Genomic DNA, 16981 nt, shown 5'->3' on the forward strand with positions numbered 1-16981 from the left:
ACCAAACCATTTGTCTGCCTAGTCCAGTATTGTCTACTTTGACTGGCTGTGTCTCTCCAGGATGTCAGGGCTGAAGCCTTTTCCATCACCTTCTACCTGAGCCTTTTAAGTGGATGTGCCAGGGATTGAACCCAGGATCTTCTGTGTGCAAAGCATGTATTCTACCACTGAGTTATGTTTACTTTCCACATGTAAGCAGTTGGTTGCTCTCTATATAGCTGCTTTCTCAAGCATTGCTTTAAGCTCAATAGGCTGGCTTACAATTGGGTGCTGTGTCTTGACAGGATTTTACGGAGTGCTTATTGCAACAGACCTGTAGCTCAGAAAAAGTTTGTTAAAAAGCAGTTTTGTTAACTTCAAGATAATTTGCTCTTGAAATTATTACTGAGCATAGTTCATGACACAGGGGAGCTGCTACCTGTATTAGTAAACTTGCAGCAATCTGGTGAGTTATGCACCAGTCACACACCAGCTGGTTTTTCTGGGATGTGCATTGGAACAGCTGGCACACACTGTACCTCAACATAGTTTATTCGTTTTTGCAAGCTCTACTTCCTTTTTGGGAAACTGAATTCCTTTTTAGTGCTTCTTTATAAATGTGCTTATAGACATAAAGGCAAGCAGGTCTGCTCTTAAAGGCTGCTTGGCAGGCAACTCGAACAGGGTAAGCAAACAAACCATATCTAAAGATATATGTCTGATCCACACATATGCCATGTCATAGATATAACACGTCAAGCTTTCGGAATCCACCGACAAGCCATGGCTTCACATCACAGTTTGTTGATAGTTAACATACCACAGTTCAGCTGCTAGGCAGTTTGAAGATTATCATACTAAATATTGTTTAATAAACCATGGCTTAGCTTTGCATGCAAACCTGGCCTGTATCAAGGGCAGGGCGGAGCCCTTATAGTAATATCTGTTTGTAAGAAAGGGACTCCTGCAGCCAGATGTTTCATACCAATGCCCCATTCATACTGCAGGCAAGGAATGGGGGACTATAAGTAAATACAACTTGTGCCTCTTGGGAGATAAGCCAGCAGCAAAATAAGCTTTCAGAGACATATCTTGCTACCGTATCTTTCGCCCTATAGGACGCACTTTTCCCCCTCCAAAAATGAAGGGGAAATCTGTGTGCGTCCTATGGTGCGAATGCAGGCTTTGGCTGAAGCCTGGAGAGCAAGGGGGGTCGGTGCGCACCGACCCCTCTCGCTCTCCAGGCTTCAGAAAGCTATCCGCTAGTCGTGGGAAACCCAGCTCTCCCAGGGCTAGCAGAGACCTTGCCGGCACCCAGAAGCTTGGGGCGCACTGAGCTCCGCACGCCCCAAGCTTCAGGATTAGCACAGCGCTCCGCTAGCCGTGGGAGAGCCGTGCGGCTTTCCCACGGCTAGCGGAGACCTTGCCGCAGCCAGAAGCTTGGGGTGCGCTGAACTCTGCACGCCCCAAGCTTCGGGATTAGCGCAGCGCTCCGCAAGCCGTGGGAGAGCCGCGCGGCTATCCCAAGGCTAGCGGAGACCTTGCCGGCACCCAGAAGCTTGGGGCGCGCTGAACTCCGCACGCCCCAAGCTTTGGGATTAGCGCAGAGCACGGGGGGGGGGGATTTTTTTCCCCTTTATTTCCCCCCAAAAAAACTAGGTGTGTCCTATAGGCCAGTGCGTCCTATGGGGCGAAAAAGAGGGTATTTCCTTTGAAACTAATTAGTTTCACACAACACATACAGTATAGCTTTGGGGGGGTTATAATCAAGTGGTGTATAATTTTCATGAAATAAATAAAAATAGGATAAGATAATTCAAATCTAGCTAGTATTGGGGGGGGGGGGAGGCCAAATTCTTACTGAGAAGAGGTTCCGCCATTACTAGAGCCCTTCTCTCCTGATTAGCAGCACTGAAAGGATGAATTTGTTACTATTGTCCTTTGATAGTAGAAGCGCTGTGCTAATGTGGTTTTTATGCTGAATGCATTATTTGCTGCTGAAAGCTAAGTGATACCCATTTGCAGTTTATCAACTTCTATGGAAGAGGTTTGTATAGGTATTCATCTTGTTATGTTGAACTGCTTGCTGTACATAGGAATAAACTCTGTGATTATTTTTGGTCCCAAATAATCCTAAAGTACAATTTGTAGAGATAAGTACTGGCCTTGTGCTGCTGAGCGTGTGTGCCTGCCTTTTAAACCATGAATTCAAACAAGTACAAAGTCACTATGTTCCTAGATATGAAAATGCCAATTAGGGAGAGTCACGTGGAAGGTGGTTGATAGTAGCCATTGAAGTGTGGCTTACATTTTAGGGGGGGGGGGAAATGTTGACCTTTTAAGTCAGGCTTCCTCAAACTCTGTGTCAGGCCTGGTCCTCCAGATGTTTTGAGACTACAATTCCCATCCTCCCTGACCACTGGTCCTGCTAGCTATGGATCATGGGAGTTGTGGGCCAAAAACATCTAGAGGGCTGAGTTTGAGGATGCCCGTTTTAAGTGATCTAGCAGAATGACTTCAGTTGTTGCTATAATACTGTTCCCCCTTTTTGTACATTTTGACATTTTATTCCTTGGATACAAGTATTTTATAATTAAGACAGGGAGATTCAGAACTACATTTTCTCATTCAAAATATCCCGTTATCTTGTTTTATTCCTTGCTTTCACAGCACTATATTAATTGTTTAATTGGTGTCTCACCAATATCCAGTGCAGATATTATTATTACAACCGTATACCCTTGAAGAACAAGCATTCCTTCCTCCATAAAATGTAAATAGAATTGTTGCTGTTTAAATCTTACTCCTCTACAGTGCTGTTCTACAAGATAGGTTATGCTGCATTCAGGCCAGTAAAACACAGACACAGAACCAATCAGAGACTGTAGGCACATCACCTTCCTTTTCTGCAGCCTCTGCTGTATTTTGACTCAGCAGAAAATGTCATGCTAGTTGTTTGTTTGTTTTTATTAGCAGGCCTTCAAGGTCTAGCAACAAACCTATGGCTGGAAACAGAATATTCAGTCCACATTGTCTCAGGAGGTCTTTGGAAGGGCAGGCTCTCTGCTTCTGTGAGTCAGTCCATTCTTGCCCTTGAGTCAGGGAATGGTGCTGTGCCCTTTTTGCCCACCCACACAAATTAGCTGTTTCTAACTGATTTGCTCCTGGGACCCAATCCCAAAATACTCAGCACAGAACATGAAGACTCCCAGTCCTTGCATGCTGTGGTTGATTATGTGACATTTGAGTTCAGTGAATGTTTTGAACTCTTGTGGTCTAACATAAGCAGTCCTCCAGTAGGATTTACCATGTGAAATGGAAATACTTGTGTAGAATGGTTAAATTTTCAACTTAACATTCTTTAGAAATTCGTCACTTCCAAAGTTTCCTAGAGAAAGTTATGTAAGGCAGCCGCTTGGACATCATCTGTTCTAGACTAAATTGATTTGTTCCATTTGTTAGGCCATATTCGATTCATTCCTTTCTCTAATACAGTTTGCACCATGCATAGAGGCATGGTATGAACCAAAATCTAGACTAACACCTGGGACAATAAACTCATCAATGAATTGTCCTCAGATTTTATCAGGTGCCACTCTAACAACGGCAAGGAGCAGCGACAGACAATGGAGCATGGGTGACAGGTTTTGTCTTGTTCCTACATCATGAACCATAACATCTTTCACAGCATTATGCCCTTTGCTCTTCAAAATAGTTGCCTTGTTATATCTGCTCTGGATCCATCTTTCCAGGGATCCTATAAAGGAACCTGAGTCACTCTACAATATATGTGATCCTCTCCTTCATTTAATGGCTAATTTAATTTGGAAAGCTGCAGGACAAGGCATGATGTTCCTTGGGACAGCAACCCATAAATTTGTTTTACCTCCCTCCAAACTAACCTGAGAGGAATATAGCCTCCCCTGTGGACTGGTACTTGAGAGAATCTGAGGACAACATGTGAGTGAGTACACTGGCCATTGTCTACACTAATGGCTTTTGGGAAGGAGTAGGGGATGTGCCAGTCTGTAAATGACTGGGTACCTCTGGGGTAGTTTGTCCGCCTTTGGCCCCAACTTGTACTCAGCTCTCATCTGTGGCTCCAGGAAGCTGTCAGCATGTGACAGTGGCCACGCCTTAGGAACGACTTCAACTGGCCAGCTAAACCGAGTGAGGGTAGACGATGGGTCTTAAACTGTTGGTGAGTTAGGACTTGCCCTGCATGCGAATACAGGATCCAGCGAATTGATCAGATGAGACCAAAAGTGAGTCCAATGCTTAAGAAGGCAGTTTCTGCAAGTGCTTCAGAGAGAAGTGAGGAGCAGGTTGGGCTCGTCAACCTGGGAAGGTAGCCCATCTAGGAGAAGGAAAACTCTGATCCTAAACCTCTTTTGCCTTGCTAGATATATTCAGAAGAAAAACCTAAGGAGTAAACCCTACACAAATCCAGAGTGGAGTCCCTAGGACGGTTGGGTGGCCCCTTGTGGGCTCCTTACAGCAACTCCCGCAGCCAAGCTGGTGCCAGATATATTGCTTTGCTTTATACATCGTTGAAGCTGATGGGGCGGGGTCTTGTCACCTGGGCAGCAGTTTGACTTCACCCCCTCGGGCACACTCCATTGTCTCCCGAGACAAACATATGTCAACAAAGCCTTTGTGCAATTCACTCAGCCTTCTTATGGAGCTAAGCACATCGTATGGCATGATCTACCCTTGATATTCAAAGCTTTCTCAAACATCTCTACCATACTCATGATTCAATCAGCACAACCTGATCGTTAGTTCAGGGGCTGAAGCACAACTGAAATACTGTTGCACAAAGGAATCTTGCTATAGCTGCTTACAACTGCATACAGAGAACAAAGTTGTTTATGGTTACATTCCAAGCTAATCATCATCCTGTGGTGGAAGCTCTGAACCTCAAGAGGGTCATATGAACATGCTTAGGAAGGTGCCTACTCAGCTCCCTGTGATAAAGGGTTTGATGCTTTCCCTCCCAGAAGAAGCTTTTGGGTGTCGAGGCCATTTGAGAAGGATGAGTCATAGCAGCAGTGACTTGCAGTAGTACACAATAAGTTTCTGTTTAGCAAAATCCTGCCAATAAATTACCCTGCCAGTAAATTGTTCCTTATTAGGAGGTGCCCTTGAAATCTCTGTTGATAGCCAAGCTAGGTTTAAACTTTAAAGCAAAGCCATTGACAGTTGTTCTGACTTTGACAAACCGAAAAGCAGGTGAGCCAGAGTAGTCAATAGTTAGCTTGTTGAGGAAAAAACATAGGATACACAGTCTCAGCTGTGAAACTCATTAGGCTTTGACATCTTTCAGTCTAATCTATCTCACAGGGTTGTCAGTGAGGATAAATTGTGTGAACACTTTGTACATTGCCTTGAGCTCCACAGAGGTGGAATGGGATAGGAAAGTGCTAAGAGGTTACTTCAGCTGGAGCAGATAGGGGATTCTGTAAGAAGGCTTTCGTTTATTCATTTGTACTTTTTAAACTAGGCTCCTGCTCTAAAGACCGCTTGTTCCACGGTTGATGCTCTGAACTCCCCCCCCCCCGCGCACTTGCACATTTTACATAAGGAAACAATGAGGAGATCTCAAACCATGTAGCTTAACTGCTGTGTATCGGGTAACTTTCACACCTCTTTTTCTCTGTATGGTTTATATGGCTGGCTCTGAAAGATTCATTCAAGGATTCCCCCCCTGTAGTATTGCAGTCATCCTTCATTCTAACCTCCTTTCCTATGGTGGTGTTGACGGTGTGCTTGTGAGTACTGTTTAAAACGTTGACTTTCTCTGTATATTGCTACTTCCGCGGTTCTTCGGGGTTTTTAAAAAACTAACTTTGACTGGGTCTCTCTGTCTTCTCCTTTCTGCATCCCACTTTACCCCCTTCTCCCAGATCTTGCAGTATTCAAGGAGCGGCTGAGAGTGCTAACAGTAGGAGGTATGCAAATAATGAGCGTCTAACCCCTTCTGGAGATTAGGACTCTCTGAATAGTTGACTCTGAGCATGTATAGTTTAGGTAAAGTTGCAGCTTGCCCCCATGTCAAACAGTGTTTGTTTTCTTCTCAGAGTGGTTTGGAATGTATGTGACCAAAGTGCTTCATCATCATCTTCCTCCCAAATTACATACCTCTTTATTTAATTGAGTGGTAGCCATTTTTTCCTACTGTTTGTTTGCCATTGTTTGTTGTGTTGAGTACTGTCTTAATTGTTGTCACGTGTTCATTAGAGCACTTAGTCAAGTGCCTTTGATACTTAACCTGACTTGTGTGATTTAATATTATTTGGTGCACAAAAGTAAATGTTACATTTATGTAGGTGCCAAACTTCTGGCAGTGACATTCAGGCATCTAAATAGCCAGGCTTGGTTATTTTTCTATCTTGCTAAGAGATTCCCATCTCATGGTAGTCTTCTGCTGTGAGTTGGATACTTCAGTGTCCAATGCTTAATCATAATTTCCAAGTTACTGTTTTTTTATCCAGTTGAACAGAGCAAAATATTTCTAAAGAGAGATTAATCCCACACTATGTGTGGTGCTTTCCGTTTCACAGCTAATCTGGGCTTCTTTCTGGCAGGCTGGTATGTTGCAATGCATATAGGTGACAAGAAGTAAAGCATATTAAGAAAATGCTTCCTTGCTGCATGCACAAGAATGAATATTTAGCTTTCCTGTTGTCACATGATACTGTATTCTTCTCCTAAATCAAACCTACTGTTGGCCTTGGTTTGGATTTGTCTCTGTAAAATCTCTGCAGATAAACAAATGGCTATCTCACTTATTGGGATCTAATGTCCCTAAACAGAAGACAACTTTAAAAAGTTATGACTATAGCCAACTAAATGGGTGTTTTTTAAAAACAAAACAAAAGATAAAAACCCTGGTCATACTCCCACAGTCTTTCCAACCATCAGAAATTTATGGAGTTAAATAAAAAAGCAAAGGCTGGTTTGCTCCTGCAGCAGCCCTTTTGTGGATAGTATACCCTCGGTCCTTTCTCTCTCTCTCTCAGCATTTGTAACTTTAAAATCCCTGCTAATCACATTCTCCCTACTTCAGCATCTCTTCTGGGATGGGAGATGCAGTGGTGAGTAACAGAATGACTTGCCTTACCCTAACCTGATTCTGCATCCAGGGTAGCAAAGTGCTGTCCTTCAGGCTGAGGGGGTGTTCATGTCATATTTCTACTAATAATAATAAGCATTAAAAATTACTTGATAGATGCTTTTTTCTAATGGGTGAATTAGAAAAAAGCATCTCTCTCATACCTCTTGATACATAATATTAACAGGTCTATGCACTGAATTTCCAAACAGATGAGAATTACTTCTAACGAGCGGGACTAATGTAACTATCACCTCACTCAGATGAATTTAAAGTCACTCTGAGATCTTCCCTTAATGGAAACTTTCACAATTTAAAAAAATGCTTCGGTTTTTACAACAAAGCAAAAGGGAGACCCAGAAAGCAGCTAGCACAATATGTTCTGACACAAGAACAATATTTGGTTTCCCCATGCAATTCCCACCCACCCCTTTTACGAAAGAGCTTATTATGTGAACCAACAATGTAGATTTTTAAAAACCAGCAAGTGCCAAACACAGGCATTAGACCTGGGTAATAAGGTATGACCAAACTGCAGGAGTCAGTGGAAGACAGGAGTGCTCTGGTCCATGGGGTCATGAAGAGCCGGACACGACAAAACAAACAACAACAATAAGGTATGGGAATTACCCAAATCTTCCTCCTGAGGACAGAACTACACTTGATTCAGGTTGCCATCAATATGAAAGCAAAATTTCAAGTACTCCCTGACCTCTGTATCGTGTTTCAGCTGGAGTTGGGGGGGACGATCTCTTGACAGTGAACCTAATTAGGCCCACCATGCCTCCCCATTTGGTCCGCCAGGCATAATGAAGATAACAGGCATTCCATTGGCCCTTCTTTATTGCCTATGTGAAGGCATCATACCTCCAATCATAAATGGTGTCTAGTACGGGGCAAGTAAAGCTGGACCAAAAAAAGGGGTGGAGAACCCAGCTGATCAGCACTGGGTGCAGTTATTTGCAAGGCACTTTGAAGCCCTGGCGGTCAGCTGATCACTGGAGCCCTAAAGTACAGTGCAGAGCTCCCTTTCCAAGCAACAACAGTCAGCTGGTGGTACTTGAAGAGTACCTGCGCAGCCAAAGTCCCAACAGTTCACTGGGATTGGCCCAGGAAGCTGGAGGAAGTAGCTCGGATTCAAAGCACTTCCTTCACTGCTTTCTCAGAAGAGATGAAAAAATGCTCAATTTAAAAACTTGGTGTGTTGTTTTTTTTGTTTTTCTTTTCCCAGGGGAGCAATTTATATTCAAAGCACTGAAGGACGTGCTTTGAATATAAACGGCTTTCTCTACAAAGGAGGAAATGTTCCAATGATAGGAGCATTTTGCCCTCTGCAGATACTTCAGAGGGGTTCCCTGTAACCAACAATCAGTCAATTACCTGTTACAGTGATCTTCAGGCTTTGACAAGTGTCAGTCACCTCTTGCCATTATGAAGTCAGGTGGACCACCCACCCGTCAAAGTTTATTTGCAGGAGATGAGGAAGATAAGGAAATGCCAGAAGCAATTCCCGACCCAACCCCTAGTTTAGTCAGACTTGCCCCATTTTGTTTCCTTGCCCCCCTGGTGGGAGAGCAGCATGGGATACAGAGGACTAAACATGGCAGCAAGGAGTGAGAATTTGGCATATCATTAAAATGTTCAGTAGCAACCCTTTATCAAGCAGCATTGTAGCTCTGCCTACCAGTCTGCTTCCAAGTCTATGTAATCTTCTACTGACAGATGAAGCAGAAACGTCTGGTGGGAATTGATTGCTTTGCAATCGGCCTGATACAGGAAGAAAAATGACGTAACATGTACAGTCTTTTCTTTGAGCCCTTTAGATCAGCTGTAGAAGCCCTTTCTTGTGTCTTGCCGCCGTCTGAAATCTTGCTGGTGGTAACAGGAAAGAGGGCCTTGGTTACGGGGAACTCCCTGCTCCGAGAAAACCATCCATGCCTGTTGCCAGTGGCCTTATGCCATCATCTTGCAGCATTTTAGACAGGACATTAGTCTGTCCTTTGTTTGGCTTTTGTCTCCCCTTGGCTTCATGATGATTTTGCTGGTCTGTGAGCTTTTGTCTTAGGTTTAAGATGGTTCCTCTGTTTCAGTTTGTGTTTAACTGTTTTTGGTTAGTTGCATGTAGTGCTTACTTTAAGGTCAAAGGCGGAATAGAAATTTCAAAAAACATAAAGGGCTGGATTGAGCTAATGAGTCCCATCAGTGGAAGCCCTGTGCCAGAACTTCTGCTTGCTCTACGGGGCTTTCCCCCTGCCCTCCCCTTGTGTCCCCTGAAAAGGGCTTGGGGGGGGAGTATTAAGAGAACCCCTTGGAACAGCGTGCCTGGGGAGGAGAGGCAGAATTGTTCTGTCTGGCAAGCTGAAATGCTTTCTGTTACAAAACTCCTCCCAGAATAGTTTCTCACTAGATAGTAAGTTGATCATCATTAAGGAGTTTTTCTTTAATGTCGAAAATGCTGTCATGTTGCTGTTCAAAATCTCCACTTGGATTAGTTGGCGTATCTTTTTATAGACAACTTTCTGGCTCTCAGTTGTATGATCTTCAGCTAAACACTCCTTAATTATTCCAGCAACTGATGCTGAAGTATTTTAATATTGGTAATAATAGGATACTTCTGGTCTGTGCTCCTGCACAGTAAACGTGAATAGTGGATGCTTAAATGTATTGCTGAGAGAGAATTTTGAGATTTGGTGGAAGCAAAACCTTTGTGAGGCCTGTGAAAAGCGTTGTTTGCAGAGTCCAGTTCATTCTCAAATCTTTGTTCCCATGGAGTGAGCTATTCAGGAGAGTCCTACACAGAACCCTAAAACTGATACATAATCATGCTGCTTTTCTACTTTTTGGTTCTGGGAGCTGGGCCTTTAACTCTTTTATTTCCTGCTTCATTTTACTTTTAATTTTAAATATGTGGTGAAATGTGGTGACAATGTATTTTTGCAATACTTTTTTTTGTCTTTAACATCCAAAAAAATGTGTGAATGTGGGTCTAAAATTCTTATTGATTCCTCCCCTGGATTTAATTACCAATTTTAACGGCAAGTATATTACCTGTGTTTACACCCTCCGTGCCTTTTACGGTAACCTTTTTTGTTCTTGCTTACCTGTTCATCATTTTAATTGCCACCTCTTTTTTTGTTCATACAAACCTCCTTCATGCTTATTTTGTGCTGCTTTCTTGTCCCTCCCCTCCTTCACCAAAACCTGGTTCCTGTGCTGCGGCTGTCTGCATTGAACGCCTCTTCCCACTCCTTTTTTGCCTTCTCCTACCCATGAAAATTCTGCAGGGTTTTATGGGCTGGACGAATCGGACCTCGACAAGGTTTTTCACTTGCCCACTACCACTTTCATTGGAGGAAAAGAATCTGCTCTCCCTCTTCGGGAAATCATCCGCCGTTTAGAGGTAAGAGACCTGCACAGGATTGCAGGAGCCTTGGAGAGTCAGCACTGTTTGGATGTTGTCACTTTTCTTCCCTCCCTACCCCAGTGTATGCATAACAAGGCATGGTACAGGCTTTAGAATTGTGTCTTTCCTCTGTTCCTTTCATAAGCTATAAAAGCACTGCTCCCCACCAAGCCATGCTGAATTCAGCACACAATCTTCACTTCCTCTTCTACATGCTGAGAGTGGGTAAAAAATTAGCCAGAGATCAACTCCCCAACTCACTGTGCATAGAGTTTGCAAGGTGGAGTGATGTCCAAACAGCGCTCTAATCAGAAACAAAGCAATTTATCCCAAATAATTTCCCTCTGCGATAGTTACGGTTGGTCGGTCTGCTTTTTAACATGGTTCTAACTGTCGGGATGCAGCCAAGGAATCGGGGGCAATTGACAGGCCCCCAGCCGGCCCGAGCCCACCAGCCGGTGTGCCAGGCGATCTCCAGTCCTTGGATCAGCATGAAACTGCGACCCTAGCTTCAGAAGCCTTCAGAAGCTGGGCACGCACACTCAGCAGAGTAAAATGCTGCGCAACAGAAGTGGCATGGAGAGGCTGTGTTGAGCATATTTACAAGCAGTTTATTCAGCATACATCAGGATAAAATGAAAACATGTCTTCTCCCCTTCATGTCCAAAGCAAGCAGCTGAAAGTGAAAGCTATACACGAATGGAAGTTCCCAGCAAGCTGTGCTGGGGTGTAAACAGGCATGTGACACACAACAGTCATGCCTGTCCCTTAAGGTGGAACGGAATATTTTAACAGTGACATTGTAGTCCAGAAGCTAATCTTCACACTGGGCAAAAGATTCCTGCATTGCAGAGAGTTGGACTAGATGACTCTCGTGATCCCTTCCAACTCTACAACTCTATGATTCCATGCCAGAAAAAGTATCCCATTACACACTTGTGTGACAAAATAAACAAAATAAACACCTTATTTCCCAAGTCACATCACACCTACATTTCCAGTTGGTATTAACTTTGTGTTGGAAAGAGAGCCACTGTGGGGTAATGATTAGATTATTGGACAAGGTCATGGAAGACCAAGGTTCAAATCCCTGCTCAGCCATGAAGCTCACTGATTGATGTTGGGCCAGTCACAGTCTTGGCCTTAGCGACCTCATACGGTTGCTTTTGAGGCGGGCAGGAATAGAGAGGGGAAGTACCATTACGCCACATTGAACTCCCTGGAAGAGAGGTGAGATATAAATGAAATAATTAAACAAACAAACCTACTGTTTGAATCTTCTGCCTTAACACCGGTTCTGATCTGTACTACTCCCTAGTGGCAGCTGGTAAACGTGAGTTCTCAAAACAATTTTTTTCCTTTGCAATGTCCAAAAGCAGTACTACTATCATTAGAAGCAATAATAGAATCCTAGAATTGTAGAGTCAGAAGGGACCCAGAGGACCATCTGGTCCAACCCCTTGCAAAGCAGAAATGCTGCCATTGGCCATTACGAGTGAAGAAGCGAGTGTTTGCATGAAGGATGGCAAGCTGGTCCTGTAGGCAATTTGCGGTGGACCCCTTCATAGGTGGTGAAATAGCTGCCTGTTGTGTTTCTGTTACCGATGTGCTGCTTCTGGAAATTGCAAGAGGAATCTTCAGCGGGAGCTGCCTCTTGTTGGAATATTGTGGAAGCCCATGTGCAACTTTACATGCTGATACCATTCTACACTGTAGTCTGAAATGTAAAGTACATTTTAAAAGTCTGTTTGAATTCTCCTTAGAGATGTTAGCATTGTGTGTGAGGATTTGGGCAGATAAGACACTGTGAGAAATAACCTGTCCCCAGAGAAACTATATTAGGGTAATATACTGCAGAGGGATAAGGTATTTAACTCTGGTGCTCTGGCAGCTTCAAAAAGGCAGTGAAATAGAAGATAAAATGTGGTTATCCAATGGGGAAAATGTGAGAGCACCAATCTTTCTGGATGTTGCAATTACAAAAACTACTGTGCTCTGTAAACTATGAACATATGAAAGCTTAAAATTTTAATGGTCATTTTTGATGGAAGAGCATTTCTTACGCCTGTTTTCTGGCAGTCATACAGATTTTTTTTTCCTAGCCAGTGTGGGTGCCTCTTGCTCAGCACAGCAAACGTACAGCTGCTGCTGACTCTTGAAAGGGGAAGAGATGGGAGGGAGAAGAAAAACTTCAAGGACAGGAGCACTCCTTTCCTCTCTCTGTCTTCTGTAACTGTGTTGTGCAGAATAAAGGCAACCACTCAGCTTCCTCACCCGCAGTGGCTTTTCTTGTCCATCTTAACTTCTCAAAATGTATCTCCTTTTATTCTGGGTTTCAGAGTTATCTTTCCACTCTGTAAGCAGGTTATAATTTACATACTTCATAAGGCAACACCACTTCCTAGTGAAGAAAATGCAACCTTGGTGTCCTCTGCCTACATTAGTTCTGTGTCATGACTATGCCTAAAAATAATTTCCAACAAGGCTGTGCAAAGGTCAGTCTTGCTAACACTTGCCAGACATTCCTTTGCTCTTCTGCTTGCATCTCCTGCCAGTTCCCTTCATTGGTATTAAAATTTGAACATAACCAATTCAGAAAGTAGCTAGTACAGTTACTTATGTTATGTCTTACATTTCTGAGTTTCAAACATCTACCTTCAGGGAACATTTTAGCACTTCATCTGTGCATTGCAAAGCATTCTGGGGCACATTTTAAGGTACATAGGTTACTGGCCAGCCCTCTTTTGTCTTACTGCTGCTGCATGTGAATGTAAACTACATTCCCCTGCAGCTACACATTTCAAAGACAAATTATTAGTGGTAATCAAGCTATTGTTTTCAAGGAAGTTTGTCTGCCATTATTAATCATCTTATTGAGGAGCCCTTGATAAGTTTCCAAGTTTTGAAAAATACTAGCTTATTTGAAGACCTTAGATGTTCAACTTCTGTTTTTCCAGTCCCAGATTTGAATGAAACTGCACAGTCTTCATGTGCCTGATTGTGACTGTTTCAGGAAAGTATATCTTATTCAAATTAATGAAACGGGCAAGTTCCAGAGCCGGTGTGGTGCAGTATACAGTGGTGCCCCGCAAGACGAACGCCTCGCAAGACGAAAAACCCGCTAGATGAAAGGGTTTTCCGTTTTGGAGGCGCTTCGTAAAACGAATTCCCCTATGGGGTTGCTTCGCAAGACGAAAAAAATCTTGCACCCCCCCCGCGGGTTTTTTCCGCTTTTTCCGCCCTTTTCTTAAGCCGCTAAGCCGCTTATCAGCTGTTCCGCTGATAAGCCGCTTAACAGCTGATCGCTGGAAGCCGCTTGACAGCTGTAGCGCTAATCCGCTAAGCTGTCAATGGGCTTGCTTCGCAAGACGAAAAAACCGCTATACGAAGAGCCTCACGGAACGGATTAATTTCGTCTTGCGAGGCACCACTGTATAAGATTTGGATTGTCAAGACCTCAGCTCAGATCCTAGGTCATCTATGAAGCATCACTGGACAGCCTTCTGCCTCTCCCTTGGCGTAGTGTATCTTACTGAATGGTTATGATGGTAAAATGGAATTACCCATTATGCACTGCCCCAAGTTCTTTAGAAGAAAAGAAGGATAAATAAATAAAACATAATTATTTGATGATATATAGTTGTTCAAAAAGTACTTATTTAATTTGTGCTGTGAGATGGTCAACTCTCTTGCTTTATTTTGTGTTGATCCTTTTTTGTGTTTAATAGATGGCCTATTGCCAACACATTGGTGTAGAGTTCATGTTCATTAATGATCTGGAGCAGTGCCAATGGATAAGGCAGAAATTTGAAACTCCTGGTGTCATGCAGTTCACTAACGAGGAGAAGCGCACCCTGCTGGCTAGACTAGTCCGGTCGACCAGGTACTTGCATTTCTTTAACTTCCCCTCAGGGTTCAAGTTTCATGGCAGTGGACAAGCGGCCTACAAGCATAGATTCACAGCCCACAAGGACCAAATGGTTCAAGAGTTGATTGACATTCTCAACAAACTGAGATGCACACATATGGTTCTAACCCAGTGTTTTTCAACCAGTGTGCTGTGGTACCCTGAGGTGCCTTGAATGATGGTCAGGGGTGCCGTGGGTCAACACTGGCCTCTGTCCCTCTTTCCTTTCCTCCTTCCTCTGATGCCCTCTTGCATCTCTGCCTCCCCAAGGCTTGCACAGCTGTTTGTTGCAGCAGCCCTGGCTACAAGCTCCGCAGGCGAATGGTGCCTCTGGGGCTGGTCAGGGGGTGTGCTGGTTGCCAGGAGCTGAGGTGACAAGCAAGTGGGTAAGCAGGCATGTGGGTGAGGGAGCCCAGCCAGCCAGTCTGCCATCCCTTGCTGGTGGGAATGGACAGACAAGCCCCAGGGCCCTGTGGGGCAGTGTGAGGAGACACCATTCATTGGGGTGGGGGGCAGAGGTTGCCCAGAGGACTCCCAAGGAGAGGAGCAGAGAGGATTTATCATCTCCTCCAATGCATTTAAGTGAGGTTTTTGTTTTTTAAACTAAGCTTTCTCTCTGGCATGTACATGTTCCTTGACTATATTTTCCCAGCTAAAGCTGCAGTCAGGAGTGGTGTTATCCTCTCCATCCTACCGCAGTAATACAGGATGTATTTTTTTGTGCTAATGGCACTGAATGTAGGCCATCATTAGTATGGCATGAAGGGAAAAGTCTGCTCTTCATTTAGGAAAGACCTTGCGTGTTGGCTCTTCTCACTTTTCTCTGCTTACTCACATCTTTGACCTAGTTTTACATTGAGAATAATTGTATCTAACCTCAGATCACACATGTTGTGAACCATCCTGAGATCTACAAGTATAGGGCAGTATACAAATTTAATAAATAATAGTAATGTGTATGTATGCCATAATCTAGTTGCATGACTTCTTCTGCTATCTCTCTAGAGATGACTTGCAAAACTATTCTCCTGAATCTTTATCATTTCCCCTTCATCTTCCCGCCCCCCTGCCACCTCCTGTTTCTGAGTGACACAACAAGAGATTTGAGAGATCTGGAAAGATATGACCATGATTTAGCACTGGGTTTTAACTCTTCCCTTTCTTTTGAATAATGCAACTCATTATGTTGCTATTTCCTCTACAGCTCTTGAGTAATGCTTATTATGCCTGTAAGTTTAATGCAATTGAAGTTCTTCAGCCATTAACTACTACCGATGTTCCAACTCCTGTTTGTGTCCACATCCGCAATGCTTTAGATTGAGGAGGAGGAGGGTGTTATAGGAAGGTTCTCCACATGCATCTTTCACCTCTGTTGTCTCTGATGTCCAGCTTGTGAGGGAAAACAGTGGGAAGGGTTAACTGCCAGAACATCCCATGCAGAGCAAGTGGGTCATGGTGCAGAGATAAATTCCTTTCAGAATCACTTCCTTCTTGGAGCTTTTGAGTCATTCTAGTTGGTTGTGTGGCAATTCTTGTCGGACAAATGACGTATATCTTCTGTTTTCCAGATTTGAAGAGTTCCTGCATAGGAAATGGTCATCTGAGAAGCGATTTGGTTTGGAAGGCTGTGAGGTGCTGATCCCCGCCTTAAAGACAATAATTGACAAGTCTAGCCAAAAAGGAGTGGATTATGTCATCATGGGGATGCCTCATAGGTAACTTCATTCTTACAGTAAGCTGATTATCGGAAGAGAGTTCTAAGAGTGCTGAAGAAACACTGGCTAGCAAGTTGTTCTTTAATTTGAGAGGCCTGAACTGATACCTCATCTCTGCCATGGCCTTATTTAATTTTATTTATATGTTGGGCAAGTCTTTCTTCTCTCAGCTCGGTGTCCCACTTTTAAAATGACTGGTATTTTTATATCTGACAGACATGTTGTGAAGACAGACACAGAACTTGTGAAGTGTATTGCAGTCCTCAGCCATGAAACTCACAGGGTAGCCTAGGGCTGATCATCACCTCACAGGGTTGTTGTGAAGATGGAACAGGGAGGGATTGAAGCTTGTGTGTCCCTTTGAGGTCCCTGTAGGAAAAGTGAGATATGACTTTAACAATGAATGAATAAATAAAAGTGTCACATGAACTGTAACTAGTAGTGGTAGATGTTTTTATAAACAAGAAATGTTATAATCTTTTTTTTTACTTTAAGGGAAGGTGTGTCAGAATGAGTCAAAGAATCTTGTTTCCAAGACAAGTCTGCACAGTTACTTGCTAAATGTGGTTTTGGTTTTCCAGAGGGCGTCTGAATGTGCTTGCCAACGTTATCAGGAAGGAGTTGGAGCAGATATTCTGCCAATTTGATTCTAAGCTGGAAGCTGCCGATGAGGTGAGTTACTCCTTAATTTGTGTTTGAATTGTCTCCTCCTACTTCACTCCACGGGGAGATAATGATTAGTTAGCTTTGAAAGTAGAAGCAACAGCACTGTACCCGTTTCCCCCTCCAAACATCCTCTTAGGATGGATCTAGACACATAAAAAAGCGTTACAGGAAAACATGTTCTAAATCTCATAATGGAA

At 43.5% G+C, this 16981-nt stretch overlaps 1 protein-coding gene across 4 annotated transcripts in view; it reads left to right on the forward strand.

The window, feature by feature from the left end:
• OGDH (oxoglutarate dehydrogenase) overlaps positions 1–16981 on the forward strand; it is a 58819-nt gene that overhangs the window by 23642 nt on the left and 18196 nt on the right. For 2 of the 4 annotated variants that reach the window (XM_081889545.1, XM_081889544.1), the window contains exons 5-9: positions 5886–5930; positions 10378–10493; positions 14225–14379; positions 15972–16118; positions 16700–16790. In XM_081889545.1, the coding sequence (XP_081745671.1) occupies positions 5886–5930; positions 10378–10493; positions 14225–14379; positions 15972–16118; positions 16700–16790 (554 nt within the window). The remainder of the gene's footprint in view (positions 1–5885; positions 5931–10377; positions 10494–14224; positions 14380–15971; positions 16119–16699; positions 16791–16981) is intronic. The other 2 variants (XM_081889547.1, XM_081889546.1) reach the window with 1 other exon arrangement.

This window comes from Podarcis melisellensis (assembly GCF_964234715.1).
Source record: "Podarcis melisellensis genome assembly, chromosome: 15".
Lineage (NCBI taxonomy): Eukaryota > Metazoa > Chordata > Lepidosauria > Squamata > Lacertidae > Podarcis > Podarcis melisellensis.